General features: G+C 39.8%; 1 protein-coding gene across 1 annotated transcript in view; it reads left to right on the forward strand.

Moving 5' to 3' along the window:
* The first annotated feature begins 2,784 nt into the window (after positions 1 to 2,784).
* The window catches only part of Dhc93AB (Dynein heavy chain at 93AB), a 780,004-nt gene continuing 766,037 nt past the window's right edge, over positions 2,785 to 16,751 (forward strand). Inside the window, exon 1 of the mRNA XM_068228295.1 lies at positions 2,785 to 2,794. Within this exon, the coding sequence (XP_068084396.1) occupies positions 2,785 to 2,794 (10 nt within the window). The remainder of the gene's footprint in view (positions 2,795 to 16,751) is intronic.

A 16,751-nucleotide genomic window follows, 5' to 3' on the forward strand; every position in this document is an offset into this window, starting at 1 on the left:
AATGGTAGGTGCCTGGACAGCATTGACTCGACTGTCTCAAAATGGAGTAGTAGTTCATAGTTCTTCTTCGGAGCCGGGGAAAATGGTGGACAACCCGGGTGATTTTAAATTGATTTACGGGAACATTATAGAACTTCATATTACGGCAAGATTTCCACGAATTTGCGAATCATTACCTCGATTGAAATTATTATTATTATTATTATTATTATTATTATTATTATTATTATTATTATTATTATTATTATTATTACAGCACGACGAATCTTCACGGTCGTTATTCTTGGCTCTCTAGACCGGGGACGCTATCTCACCGTCAGATAGCTCCTTAATTGTAATCACGTAGGCGGAGTGGACGCCGTACCAGCCCTCAGATACAGGTAAAAAGCTCTGATACGGCCGAGAATCGAATACAGTGCCTCCGGCTAAGAGGCAAGCGCACTGCCCCTACACCGTGTGGACAGCGTGATGATGATAATAATAGTAATAGTAATAGTATTAACAATACCGGGCGAGTTGGCCGTGCGGTTAGGGGCACGCGGCTGTGAGCTTGCATCCGGGAGATAGTGGGTTCGAATCCCACTGTCGGCAGCCCTGAAGATGGTTTTCCGTGGTTTCCCATTTTCACACCAGGCAAATGCTGGGACTGTACCTTAATTAAGGCCACGGCCGCTTCCTTCCAATTCCTAGGTCTTTCCTATCCCATCGTCGCCAGAAGACCTAACTGTGTTGGTGCGACGTAAAACCACAAGCAAAAAAAGTATTAACAATAATTTTTTTGGTTTTACGCCCCACCAGCTCCTTTTACTGCTTCTATAGATTCCGAGGTGACGGAATTTAGTCCCGCATGAAATCTTTTACGTCCCTGTATATCTATCGACGCGAGGCTGTCGTACTTGAGCACCTTCAAATACCATTGAACTAAGACTATGTTGGTGAGCCCGGCCTGGGCGAGGTACTGGTCATCCTTCTCAGTTCCATCCCCCCGACCCAATGTCTCACGCTCCAGGACACTGCCTTTGAGGCGGTGGAGGTGGGAACTCTCGCTGAGTCCCAGAGAATAAACAACCTTGGAGATTAAACGGATGAAGAAGGAAAATGTGTAATTTGCTTCAAATATCCTCATTCGTTAAATTATTATTATTATTATTATTATTATTATTATTATTATTATTATTATTATTTTGCATAGTTATGCCCTACTTAGGAGCTCGATTGAACCAGCTTAGCTGATGTGTTGGCCTTTTTCTCCTCCTAAAATCTCTTCATCCTCTCGCTGAGCTTCTTCCTTCGTTCTTCTGTCCAAGTTATAGTAGCTCTGGTGTTGGGTTTGTCTTCAAACTGGTGATTGTTGATTTTGGTTCTGAATATGCATCTGTCCTGTACAATGTCTTCCGAGATGTTGATTTCCTGGAGATCTGTTTCATTTACACGAAGACAGCAGTTATTCGTTTAAATAATAATAATAATAATAATAATAATAATAATAATAATAATAATAATAATAATAATAATAATAATAATAATAATAATAATAATAATAATAATAATAATAATAGAACAAATCCTTAATCTTAAAACTATCATACAAATACGCAAAACCAGACAAACTGTCATCATTTGTCCATTTAATATCGTGAAGCTCCATCCATGTATTGAGCTTTCTCATACGAGATTTGAAGTCACGTTTGGTGGCAATTTCATGAAATTTTTCAGTGGAATGAATTACTGCTTGCCTGTTATTGGAAAGGATTGCTATGTCATCCGCAAAGGCCAGCCAGTGCAAGTGAATTCTACCTTTAAGTAGTCTGCCAAGGGTTATTCCTTCAATTTACTTTTCCCAGGTCCTGATTACTTTCTCAAGTACGAGATTGAACAGTAACGGAGATATTCCGTCTCCTTGACGGACCTCGATGTTAAATAGTAAAAGGCTCAGATATTTCACCTAGGAATTTAACTTTTGAAGTAGTGTCAGTTAATTTTTGTGTGATTAATGCCCTTTTTATTGTTATCCCCTTGAAATTCTTCTAGAGTATTGAAAAGTGTTTGACGATCCATAGGGTCATATGCTTTTTTCTAATCTACAAAAGTAATGACAGTTTGTCTGGTTTTGCGTATTTGTATGATAGTTTTAAGATTAAGGATTTGTTCTGTTATTATTATTATTAGTATTATTAGTATTCTTATCCTTATTCTTATTATTTGATACGTAGATGGCGTGTGGTAAATTTATGTATATTACTACCTTCCTTAAGAAAGTAACAGCTTATGTGTTTCTTCTGAGGAGGAGAAGCAGTTAATCTCGTCGCACATGACACAAAAGCAATGAAAGAAGTTTCAAACATGTGAAATTGTCTTTTCATCAGCATTATCTTCCTGAATGTACACCAGATCGTCGTCAAAGATATCTGGGTTAATATGGAAGAATATTTTCTATTTATAGAAATCTGAAATGCAGACACGCAAACAGGTCCGTCAGGTACACAAACAATATTTTATCTTTTTAAAGTAATTGAATGAAGGTAAAATGTGGATGATGATAAGAATTACACTGAAAATCAATAACAGGGCCATGCTATGCTCGAGTTAGCTTCAAATGAAATTAAAAAGCGGTATTCTTTCAGATTATGTTCTGTCGAGCGCATCGACTGCACTGTGTCATTCGAGCCTTGCCTAAGGCAACCATTAGGTCGTGAGGTCTGCCTCATCCTCGACGTGCCATATATAGAGAGTTCTTGTTGTTCATGAAGTTGTGCATCGTGTTAATAGTTTGTTTTGGATACCATGTCTCGAGGTGAGTGCGAGGAAATGCGACTGTATTCAATGTTCTCTTCCACTAGATGTGAACTTTAAATGACAATTTATTGCAAACGTCTGGGTGACAAGTACAATTTCAGTTCACACCGTTATCATCACTATCATTTTTAATGGCGCGTGGCCTACGGAAATGTTTGGTGCAGATCTTCCGAGTTGACGCCTGATAGGGGGCTGACGCCTCTGTGAGAATGGGGCCCTACCTCTGCTGAATTCTAATGCTGAAGACCAACCAGTCACTCCTGATCTGCATTTAGCGCAATCACCCAGGTGGCGGAATTATATATTTCTTAAATAATTGCAAAGAATTTGGACATTTTTGAATAGCCTATCTTCTTTCTTTCTTTCTGTCTTTCTTTTTTCTTTCTTAATCCATTATCTCCCCCGAGGTGATTTTCCCCGCGGACTCAACGAGGGATCCCACCTCTACCGCCTAAAGGACAGTGTCCTGGAGCGTGAGAATTTGGGTCCGGGGATAAAACTGGGGAGGAGGACCAGTACTTCGCTAAGGAAGCATTACCTGCGCTACGCTGAACAAGGGCCTTGTAGGAGGATAGGAATATGGGAAGGGATGTACAAGAAAGAGGGAATGAAGCGGCCGTGGCCTTAAGTTAGGTACCACCCCAGCATTTACCTGGAGGAGAAATGGAAAACCACACCTAGGATGGCAGCTGAGGAGGGAATCGAATCCCGCTCTATTCAGTTGACCTCCCGATTCTGAATGGCATCGGTTCCAGCCCTCGTATCAATTTTCAACTTTCATGGGAGAGCCAGAAATTGAACCCGGGACTTCAGGAGTGGGAGCTAATCACACTAACCACTGCACCACAGAGGGGGACTATTGAATATCTCCTTTGTTAAATTATTCCAATCCTTAACTCCTCTTCCTATAAACGAATATTTGCCCCAATTTATCTTCTTGAATTCCAACCTTATCTTCATACTGTCATCTCTTCTACATTTAAAAACACCACTCAAACGTACTCGTCTACTAATGTCATTCCATGCCATCTCTCCACTGATAGATCGGAACACACCACTTAGTCGAGCAGCTCGTATCCTTTCTCTCATGTCTTTCTAGCCCAATCTTTGCAACATTTTCACAATGCTACTACAGTATTTTGACGGAAATCACCCAGATCAGATCGAACTTATTTGGATTTTTTCCAGTTCTCGAATCAAGTAATTCTGGGGAGGGTCCCATACACCGGAACCATACTCTAGCTGTGGCCTTACCAGAGACTTATACACCCTCTCCTTTTCACCCCTAAATAGCCTCATAACCATGCGGAGAGATGTGTACCTTTTATTTACAATCCCGCTTATGTGATTACCCCAATCAAGATCTCTTCTTACATTAACACTTACGTAATTACAATGATTTCCATAAGGAAATTTAACCCATCAACACAGTAATTAAACCTGTCAGGACTTTTCGTATTTGACTTTATATGACTTTTAACTCCGTTTATCATCATACCACTACCTGCTGTCCATCTCACAACATTTTCGATATCTTTTCTTTGCAGTTGCTCGGCACATACGCCCAGATCAATGAGGGCGGAAATCCCCGACCCGACTTGGAATCGAACCCGCGACTCCATGGACGAAGGGCCAGTACGCTAACCACTTAGCCATGGAGCCGAAAATAATTATCCCCCTTATACAGATACAATCGATTCTGGGCAACTATGGTTCCTCCCCATTTTTTAAATGTCATTTGTACGGGGCGTCGACCTAGAAAGATATTTTGCCCCTACTTGCACCATGTGTTATGAACCTGCATGTATTTGGAAATTGTGGAAGTGTAAAGTGTTGAATGTAAGGAAAGGAACGTAAAGGACAACACAAAAACCCAGTCCCCAGGCCAGGAATATTAATCATTTACAATTAAGAACCCCTGACTCGGCTGGGAATCGAACCCGGGGCAGCCGGGTGACAGGCGGACGCGTTGCCCCCTACACCGCGGGGCCGGACTTCTCCCTATTTTAACTCCACTTCTGATTCTTTATCCTTCTCCTGCTCCGATGTGTTATTCTGTTATCAGATCCATCAATGATAAATCGAATCCAATAGTCTTATCTGATACTAGCGAATGTACCGGTGCTTCGCTACGGTATTCTACATTGTATTCGAATATCGAAGTAAATAGTGTACATGCAGTAAATAAGATTGTTTTAAAATTGCATGTCTCTTAGCGTTATCCGAGAAAGAGCATGGGGAGGTCCCCGTACGTTGTTTCCAATGTAAAGTGTTTGTTATGGATTTGTGATATAACGGCAGGCTCACTTGCCTACTGCCATTCACAATCGAGTTGGGAAGTTTACATTATAATTGCAGGCCCCATTGCCTATTACGCGGACAGAATCGATTTGGGGAGTTTTCGTTAAAATGGCAGCCCCGTTTCCTACTTCCAGACAGATTACAGTTGAGGCGTTTTATTATAATGGCAGGCAATTACCCTACTATCACTCGAAATTGAGTTGTGCAGTTATCATTACAATGCCAGGCCCATTTTCCTACTTCCAGCCAGCTTACTGCCAGTCACACCAAGTTGGTGAGTTTCCATCGAAATAGCAGGCCACTATGCCTAATGCTAGTCACATTTTAGATGAGGACATTTCTTTATAATGGCGGGCGCCCTTGCCTACTGCCAAACACAATCGGGTAGGGGAATTTTAAACAAAACTGCATGCTCACTTGCCTTCTGCAAGTCAAATCGAGAAGAGAACTATTCATTACAATTGTAGGCCTTCCTTACTAATGACAGTTACACAGGAGTTGGAGAAGGAACCCTTTCATACTGCCAGTCAAAGTCGGTGTGGGGAGTACTGATTGCAATAGTAGACCCACCCTTTCTCGATCGCTACAAATCGACATCAGTGAATAAATATAGATCGACATACGAAAGTATATGCGTGTTTACAATATTGAAGACCTTCATTTACAGATTAACTGCTACTAAACGTACGTCATATCGACAAAGGATTATACCTAAGACACGCCGGATTTAGTGGCCTAAATGGCTCGTCCTATGATATCTCATCTATTCTTGCATCAGATTGAGTTAGAAACGTGGAACAGCGTAAAGTTTTTGTAAGATTATCTCACATTGCATTACTTTTCGGATAATTATGTGACAGCTACATGCATAGCATTTGGCTCACATATGGGTACTGGGTGGGCCAATTTTCGTGAAGAGTTTGATGATTCTGTATTTCATATAAGTAATCGAAAGTATGAATTATGCATGTGAAAATTCCAAATTGACTTATCATCGAGAAATAGAGAAAAATCAAACGTAAAAGGGATACAGATACGGCAAAAAGTCATAAGACCAAGGTTGTAGATCATTCCTAATGGAACGGAGATTGTGCAATGTTATCTGATAGGAATTTCCGAAGGTCTGCACCATAATTAAAATTGCATGCATATTTCGATATTCTTCGGGGATAAAAAGTGAAAAATTTAATGATCTTGGATGTTTTCCGTTCGTTACAGGCTAAAGCGTATAATTTTGTCAAATTTCAATTATCTTCTTTTCCTTCTGGCAGATTATGCCGCAATCTGGATTTTGGGCGAAGCGGGTAAAAATTAGGACTTTCAGGGAACTAAACCAAAAATTATGTAGATGTTCATTATTACCCCTTAAACGGAAAGCTGTACGAAAATTTCGCCAATTATTTAGAAATGCATTTATTTCTGCTTCCTCCATTCAGAGGCTGCCAAAAAGACAAAGCTTACATAAAAATTTTGATTAGTAATTGCAAGGGCCGTTTAAAATGTGTCTATAAATAGGTATACTACAGTAAAGCCTAAATAATAAAAATTGTATCAGTCAATAGTTATGAAATCAATGATAAATTCCTCATAGGACAAAGATATAGCTAGGAGTATAAATGATTTTTTACTATTGATAACGATCCTTTCAGGGCTGCTAACCCAATGTCCTTAATGAATTGGTTATGCAAATTAAATTTCTTGCAAAAGTTGTGAAATGTGTGAGTAATGGTGCCTCTTGCTCCTATCATCAATCCTAAAACATCTATGGAGTCCAGATGATATTTCTCGGCATAGTATGGAATTGTGGGTTCATATATATCACATTTCTCCTTGTGTACATCATGTGGTTGAGTGGATGATGCTTCGGTTCTAATTGTGGGGTCTATTATGAACCCTTTACTTGAGCCCGGTGATATAGCTATCATGTCAATCCGCCGGTTTGACCCTGTCTGAGACAATCCATGTACCTCCTCGTGCACTGTATAGTGCTTTTCTCTCAGGGCTTCAGCAATCATAGATCTTATTCGATGATGTCGTGAATTCCTCAGGGCGTCACTAAATGGACAGGAACCCAAGACGTGACCAAGTGTTTCAATCTCACTGTGGCAACGCCGACAGTGGTTATTGTCTTGGGACCTGCCAGGTAATGCACGAACTGGAACTACATTTGCTGTCAGTTTTATGGCATTTCTCCAGTCGCTGCTGGTTAGACCTTCGGGCTTTCTTACCCACTGATTTGCTGGAGTGTATTCCTTATACAGTATAACACCCTTACCTTTTTGTGGTAAGGCACACCAGGCATCGAATTCTTTTTCACGGAGTTGTTGTCGCAGGAGCGAGACTTTGACTGATTCGCGTTCAGTATTCAGGAGTAGGCCAAGTTTTTCGAAGCACTTCTTTGTTTCTGTATGGAGGTCTCTGGTATGATTGATGTGTATATTGTTGGATCGATGGAGAACTTGGCATGCATTTATGTGCTGTAGATAAGCCTCCCAACCACACTTGAAAAGACCGAGTCCTTTATACTTTTTGTCGGAGTATAACATGCTGTCTGGTGTATCTATTGGAAGTTGAAGAACTTCTTTCAAAGTGCTTTTGATAAGTTTGTCAGTATCAATTAGGAAACTTGCAGGTATACGATGTAAAGGTGTAGTGTGGAATTTGTAGATCAAAGATGGGCATATGTAGGTTGATAGCACATTAAATTTCTGGTGTGGTTGCAATAGTGGAGTTGATGCCAATGCGTCTAGTTTAGTCTTAAGTTTTTCCATCGTTAATTTAGCATCAAATATGGTAGCACTGTGATAGTTTACTCCAAGGTAGCGGATTGTCTCTGCAGGAGTTATAGATGCAATTTCATTGTAACCATCCAATGTTAGAGATTTGTAGTTAGGACTTCCTTTTACTATGGAAATGGATTTAGATTTGTTGACATTGATCGTTAGGCCAATTTCTTCGAATCTCTTGATAGCCATTTCGGTGATCTTTCTAGCTGAAGTCTCGTTTTTTGCTACAATCAACGTATCATCAGCGAAGCCTAGAATAGTTACGTTAGGAAGGCCCGGCATTATACAATATCCATGTTCTTCCTGGAACTCTGTTGATGAAAGTTCTTCTAAAATGTGGTCAGTTGCAATGTTGTAAAGTGCTGGCGATAAGGGAGAACCCAGTCAGTGTAGAGGCACACAGTCGTTACGATTTGATTTATATAGATAAGGAATCTGCTCCATGTAAAACACCTTTTGGGCTATGTCCGCTGGACTTAACCTGCAAAACTGACCATTCATGATATCTCCCTTATTAATCCTCCTGACGAAAAAATGCACATGAAAAAAAAAGGTTTAGAGGTGGAATTCCATCACGTTTGGTCGATTTCCAGTCAGGTTGGTCTTGTTCTGTTTATACTGTGAAAGAGTAAAATCACCATTTCGGTTCCCTATAAACCGCCAGTCCATTCCGGAACATGAAATGTTATTTACGTTTAAAACCTACCTTTGGACAGGTGGATGCTAAATATAAATTTTGGTTCGAATGTCTTCAGTAGTTTTCAAGTTGTAAGGAATACGCTTTACACGCACCCGCTCGTGAGTTAAGTCCGATGGGACTTGTACAGAAAAACGGTCCGTTAATGATATCTCCCTTATAAATCCTCGTATCGAAATGATGCACATGAGAAAAAAGGTTTAGAAATTAATTTCTACCAAGGCAGGTAGATTTAAATTAACGTTGGTTGTGTATATTTTGTGGAAGTGCAAAATCAGTGTTTCGGTTTCGTATAAACCCCCAGTCAGTCCACGGATTTAGAAACAATATTTGCCCTAAAACCTATCAAGGACAGGTGTATTCTAAATATGAGTCTTGGTAGAAATACATCCAGTAGTTTGTAGCACTCGCGTACATACGGCGTAATTATGGAAGAAAATAATACAGTTAAGAAAGTTGAAAGTAATAGAAAATGGATTATAACTGAGGACAGCCGGATAACGACAAATATGTAAATGCCAAGTTAATGTATTGGAAAATCAAATGCCCCTCAACAAATTATGCTAGTGTGAGTTATGGACATAATAAAGCGGTAACATAGGAGAAATTTAGGTCCAGTGATTCCTAGGTAAACAAATAATAAGAATATGATTAATGGTGTTATTACTTAATCTATTCGAGGGCGGTTATAACATCCAACGATATTCCGCCAATATCCCGCAGATAGGCCGATTGACGCCTCTCTTGCCTTCTACCTAAGGAACAACCACGAATTTAAAAGCATGATGAGGAAAATGGCAATACGTTACTTCCCTGCTGGCATGCAGTCAGAGACGTTGCCATGGTAACCTGTAAGTTCGTTGTCGGTCTGTCAGTCACTCAATGCAGAGCATGATACCAGCGGAAAATGGTAAATTTCTCCGTTATGTGAAGAGTAAGGTAAATTATGAACATAACGAAAGTTGTTTATAATGAAGAGACATTTTACGTACGGTAAACGAAGTTTACAGAAAATCAATAGTATAAGAGAAAATGGAGGAAAACCATTCTGGTTTTCCTATAAACCCCCGTCTGTTCAAATATTTTAAAATGATATGCATATTAAAACCTTCCCCAGGATGAGTATACTCTAAATATGAAGTTTGGTTGAGATCTATCCAGCCGTTTCGACGTGATGGTGAAAAAACCATTCTGGTTTTCCTATAAATCCCCGTGTATTCAAATATTTTATAATAATATGCATATCGAAACCTTCCCCGGGATGAGTATACTCTAAATATGAAGTTTGGTTGAGATCTATCCAGCCGTTTCGATATAATGGTGGAAAAACCATTCTGGTTTTCCTATAAACCCCCCGTGTATTCAAAGATTTTAAAATGATATGCATAACGAAATCTTCCCCGGGATGAGTATACTCTAAATATGAAGTTTGGTTGAGATCTATCCAGCCGTTTCGACGTGATGGTGGAACACACAAACAGACAGACAGACAGACAGACAGACAGACAGACAGACAGACAGACAGACAGACAGACAGACAAACAAACAAACAGACACGAAACGTAAAAACCATCGATTCGGTCTTGAGTTGACCTAAAACGGATAAATATCTGAAAAATTGGCAAAACAAAAGAAATTACAGACAGCGGACCCCCTACAATTTTATTTATATAGATTCTGTTGGACTTCTTTCTTTGCTGGTGGTTTAACGTCACACTGACACACTGTAGGTTTTCGGCGACGGAAGAATGGGAAAGGGTCAGGATTGAGAAGGCAGTGGCCATGGCCCTAATTAAGTTACCTCATGTGAAAATTGGAAACCGTGAAAAATCACTTTCAGGGCTGCCAATGGTGGTATTCCAACCCACCATCTCCCGAATGCAAGCTCACAACTAAGCACGGCCAACTCGATAGGTATTCACTGGTTCGTTCAATGCATTTGAAGAGTTTTATTACATAAACTAGCAAGACACCCGTGCTTCGCTACGGTATTATACTGAAATTTATAATTGAATGCTTATTGTTTTATATATATAATACGCCAAAATTCGCGATCTAATTGGTTTTTTTGAGAGAATCCGCCAAAATTCACGATCTGACTCGTTTTCTCATAGATTACGGCAAGTTTCCTCCCTTTCCAGCAATCGATTTCGTACTTCCCGGGCTAGGTCCAGGTATTCCACCCGGTCAGTTGGATCCCTACATTTTTGCCAGTTTTCCTATAAGCATTTTTAATATGGATCAAATCCTTAAGGAGATCCGGCGTGGTGTCGTCTTGGGTGCCTTGGCGGTACTGAACCCGCGGCCGGACTGCATTCTTAGTCATTTCCCATCCAGGACCCGTTTCCAGTGCGGTCCGCACATTTGACGACGGTCCAGAACATTATTATTATTATTATTATTATTATTATTATTATTATTATTATTATTATTATTATTATTATTTTAGATGTTATGGACCCCATAGCAAGATGCAAGACCGCTACTTGGCGGTAAATTACATCTGCTGCCATTGTCGTTGTTGACAATGTGACCAGCATCATTGTCGCGCGTAGGCAAGTGTGCGGGATTTCTGGTGATACGAATAACACACTTCCGTGCATTATTTCCCTTGCTATAGAGGTGAACAATTGGACGGCCAATCTCATTCCTATCGTTTATTTCAAAGGTGTTTAAATTTTTATTTATATGCCCGGAGAATCTACTGTAATCTAAGAACGTTCTCCGAAGAAAAAGATGGCTCTTGAAAACGAACCCAGGAAAGATTAAAAATGATCGGTTTATGATCAGAATAAGTACATCGAAAATCTACAGCCTGTTTCCAGTCATTCAACAGGATCAGGAATGGAAGGAATAAAGCCCCCATCTAACGGCGACAATAGGAATTGTGTCGGCTGCCGAAACCTGTCGCACTCCTCTGGGGCAATGGATAATGAATGACAACTGAAATGAAATGATATTGGACAGAGTTGCTGGAATGAATGATGACAGGGAAACCCGGAGTACCCGGAGAAAATCCTGTCCCGCTTCCGTTTTTTCCAGCACGAATGTCACATGGAGTGACCGGGATTTGAACCACGGAACCGAGCTGTGAGAGGTCCTTGTAAGTACATTATGAACAGTAAAATCAATTGGTCTCACCTCCTTTTAAACCCCACCGCCGTTAAGTATTGTAACCCCCTCCAAAAAATAATTAAAAGAAGGCGTGTTTCTTTATGTTTAAAGGAGATTCCAGACACCAATGTTCACGACTATTACCTTCAGTTTTGAGATATAAGTATCCCCATAAAAATAATTCCCTTTTTCACTTCCTTTCACACTCCCCCCCCCCCCCGCCCCCAAGTGAATTTTTCGGCAAAAATACTTGTTTCTTTAATAGTAAAGGATCTTCTAAATATCAATTATCACGAGTCTAACTTCTTCAGTTTTTTATTTATGAGTCCTCATTCAAGGAATTTAACTCCTTTCCACTCCCGCCCCCAAGATGATTTCCCCCCAAAGCGCGGTTTTCTTTGTTTTTAAAGGAGATCCAAATACCAATTTTCACGTCTGTAACAACTTAATTTTTTATTAAATGTAAGTATTTTCATACAATTAAGTCAATTAATTTTTCAATTCTTTCTCCTCCTCCGCCCCCCACCCCTCTCATTGGATTTTCAGAGAATACATGTTTCTTTACTTTTAAGACAGATTCCAAATATGAAATTTCACGTCTGTAACATCTTCATTTTTGAGATATCAGTAGCCTAATTAAAAGGATTTAACACCATTTTCAGTCATTTTTACCCCCCCCTCCACCCAAGTGGTATTTCTGAAAACTAAAAATACACGTTTCTTGATTTTTAATAGATAAAATACCATTTTTCACTTCTATAACATGTTAAGTTTTTTGAGATATACTGTAGGATTCTCATCTTAAACTTTCACCCCCTTTTTAGTTCCCCTTAAGTGGAGTTTCCAAAAACAATTCACCTATGTTTCTTTACATTTACAGGAGATTCCAAATACCACGTTTTACGTCTGTAACATTTTACGTTTCTCAGGTATTCTGTATATATAGTCTTTCAAAAAATTCACCCCGATTTGTCACTCCTGTTTAACCGCCATTAATTGGATTTTCCAAAAACAAAAAAATATGTGTTTCTTTATTTTTAAAGGAGATCCCATATACATATTTTCAGTTCTGTAATATCTTCAGTTTCTGAGATATATGTATCCTCATTAAATGCATTCAACCCATTATTTACCCTTTTACACCCCTCCTATTGGGATTTACAGAAAACAAAAAAATACGTGTTCCTTTATTTTTAAAGGAGATTCTAAATATCAATTTTTACATGTGCAAACTTTTAATGTTTTGAGATATAGATACACTCATTTTAAAAATCCACCCCCTTTTCACCCCCCACTATTTGGATTTTCCAAAAGCAAAAACAAAAAGTTTCTTTATTTTGAAAGGAGATCCCAAATACCAATTTTCAGGTCTGTAATATCTTCAGTTTTTGAGATCTAAGTATCCTCATTAAAGGCATTCAACCCCTTTATCACCTCTCCTATTGGGATTTACAGAAAACAAAAAAAAGTACGTGTTCCTCTATTTTTAAAGGAGATTCTAAATACCAACTTTTACATCTGTAAACTTTTGAAGTTTTAAGATGTAGATACACTCATTTTGAAAATTCACCCCCCTTTTCACCCCCATTATTCGGATTTTCCAAAAACGAAAAAATACCTGTTTCTTTATTTTAAAAGTAGATCCCAAATACCAATTTTCAGGTCTGTATTATCTTCAGGTTCTGAAATATAAGCAGCCTCATTAAAGGCATTCAAACCGGGCGAGTTGGCCGTGCGCGTAGAGGCGCGCGGCTGTGAGCTTGCATCCGGGAGATAGTAGGTTCGAATCCCACTATCGGCAGCCCTGAAGATGGTTTTCCGTGGTTTCCCATTTTCACACCAGGCAAATGCTGGGACTGTACCTTAATTAAGGCCACGGCCGCTTCCTTCCAACTCCTAGGCCTTTCCTATCCCATCGTCGCCATAAGACCTATCTGTGTCGGTGCGACGTAAAGCCCCTAGCAAAAAAAAGGCATTCAACCCATTTTTCACCGTTTTTCACCCTTCCTATTGGGATTTTCCGAAAACAAAAAAATACGTGTTTATTTTTAAAGGAGATTCTAAATACCCATTTTCATATCTATAAACTTTAAATGTTTTGTTATATGGATACACTCACTTTTAAAATTTCACCCCCCCCCCCCCAATTAATTGGATTTTCCAAGAACAAAAAGATACGTGTTTCTTATATTTAAAGGAGCTCCCAAACACCACTTTTCAGGTCTGTAATATCTTCAGTTTCTGAGATATAAGTATCCTTACTAAAGGCATTCAAACAATTTTTCACCCATTTTCACTCATCCCATTGGGATTTTCCGAAAACCAAAAAATAGCTGTTTCTTTAATTTTAATGAAGATTATAGATACCAATTTTTACATCTGTAAACTTTCAAAGTTTTGAGATATAGATACACTCATTTTAAAAATTCACCCCCCTTTTCACCCTCCCATTAATTGGATTTTCCAAAAACAACAAAATACGTGTTTCATTATTTTTAAAAGAGATCAAAAGTATCAATTTTCAGGTCTGTAATATGTAATATATAAGTACCGGTATCCTGATTAAAGGCATTCAAACCCTTTTTCACCCCTATTATTGAGATTTTCCGAAAACAAAAAGTACGTGTTTCCTTATTTTTAAAGAAGATTCTAAATACCAATTTTTACATCTGTAAACTTTTAAAGTTTTGAGATATAGATACACTTTTTTAAATTTCACCCCCCTTTTCACCTCCTTAGCGACGGAATATTCAAAAATCCTCTCTTAGCGAGCACCTACATCTTAATATGAATGTATCCCCTAAATTTTATTTCTTTATGTCCAGTAGTTGTCTCTCGGCGATGATGAATCAGTCAGTCAGTCAGTCAGGACAAGTTATTTTATATATAGATATTCCACCTTTTATCTTACTTTCTTTCTAGTTTTAAAATTACACCAGTTCAGACACATTTTCGGCGAGAATGGGATAGAAAAGGGCTACGCCTAGAAACGGCCTGGTCTTCATGAAGATCATCGCCAGTATTTGTTGCTCTGTGTGCGGGGGTGTTAGGATATCACCCACGGTATCGCCTGCCTGTCGTAAGAGGCGACTAAAAGGGGTCCCAAGGGCTCTGAACTTTGTAGCGTGGGCTGGCGACCACGGGGCCCTTAGCTGAGTCCTTGCATTGCTTCCACTTACTTGTGCCAGGCTCCTCACTTTCATTGCTCCTATCCGACCTCTCTTGGTCAACTCTTGTTCTTTTCCGACCCCGACGGTATTACTGTAGATTTGCGAATCCTAGGGAGTCTTTCATTTTCAAGCCCTTGTCTTCCTTTGGCCGATACCTTCATATTTCGAAGTGTCGGATTCCTTCCATTTTGTTCTCTTTGATTAGTGTTGTATAGAGGATGGTTGCCTAGTTTTACTTCCTCTTAAAACAATAATCCTCACCACCACTACCCCAGCGTTTGTCTGGTGTGAAAATAAAAACAAATAACACGGAAAACAAGAAAGTCTGTTAGTGGAGTTGGAACCTATCACCTCGAAAATGCATTCTTTCGTCCTATAAACTTTCATTTTCACACTACCTTATTTATTTATTTATTTTATTTAGTTATAGATGGCGAAGTTAAGGCTTTTGGCCGTCTCATATACAACCACATTCTTTATTACAATTTAGATCGGCTACTTTTAGAAATTAATTATAAGGTTAATAACGAGTTGCTCCTTTACGAGTCCTCAAAACGGCAGCAATACGGTAAGGCATCGACTCTACAAGGTGTTGGAGATATATTGACCCATGCATCTTAGACTGCTACCCACAATTGGTCTTGTGTAGTTGGTGCGGGGTTCATGGAGCGTACACCAGCATCGACAGCTTCCCATAAATGCTCGACTGGATTAAGATAGGGAGATCTTGAGGGGCAACCCATGGTCGTAACTTCACTGGAGTGCTCCTCGAACCACCTGCGCGCCACCACAGAGCGGTGACAAGGCACATTGTCCTGTTGAAACATGGCATCTCCATCAGGGTACTCTAGGGCCAGAAAGGGATGAAGATGGTCTGAAAGAATGTCCACATATCGTGCACCTGTCAGCGCTTCCTGCAGCCGGAAAATGGGGCCTAATTGCGACCATGAGAACACCGCCCAGACCAGAACTGAGCCACCTTCCACCTGGACACACCCTTGTTGACACGCAAGATCCATAGCTTCATGAGTTTTACGCCACCCTCTCACACACCCTTCAGCTCGATACAACTGTAGCCGGAATTCATCAGAACATACCACACGCTGCCACTGTTCCATGGTCCGTAACCGATGTTTGCGGGCCCTTGCACGCCGTTGATCTCTGTGTCGAGGTGTCAGCAAAGGGACACGAGTTGGTTATCGGCTGGTGAAGCATATGGGTGCAGTTGCCTCCTTACAGCCCTGATAGAAATGGGTTCCTGACTACCAACATTCAACTGGGCGGTGATCTGGTTCACACTAGCCCGTCGAGCGCCCAGTGCGGAGGCGACGTCATGTCCGTCCGTTAAACACCTGTGATCTTCCCGTGCGGCGGTTTACGCGGGTGGTAACACTCTCTCTGCGATATTAAAGGTCCACTCTCGACACTGCTGACCTCGAAGACCTGAATTCATGTGTAACCTCCGCAATGCTACAACCCATGTGCTGATGATCATCCGATGTTCAAAAACGAGTTAACTCGCAACGTGTTGCCATCTTCACGACACCGGTGTCTGTGACCGACTGCTCAGCTACGCCGCAGGTAGCAGCAACGCTCAGGGGCCACACACGGCAAAGTTTCTATTGGGACACCTCTTCCCGTGACTTTTGGCCACTCATTGTATATCTCCTTATATAAATTATGTACAGGAAAATCAATAAACATTACTTTTTAAAGAAGTGTTATTTATCTAATTCCAAATTTGCATTAACATCTCAATTAAAATTCATGAAATAATGGAATTAAAAATTTCAAAAATATTTGTTATATTTTGTTGAGAAAACTATTAATTGTATATGAAATAAATTTTCTTGACATCCTACTTTAATTTAGGTGACATTCTCACAA

This window comes from Anabrus simplex, chromosome 6 (assembly GCF_040414725.1).
Source record: "Anabrus simplex isolate iqAnaSimp1 chromosome 6, ASM4041472v1, whole genome shotgun sequence".
Taxonomy (NCBI): domain Eukaryota; kingdom Metazoa; phylum Arthropoda; class Insecta; order Orthoptera; family Tettigoniidae; genus Anabrus; species Anabrus simplex.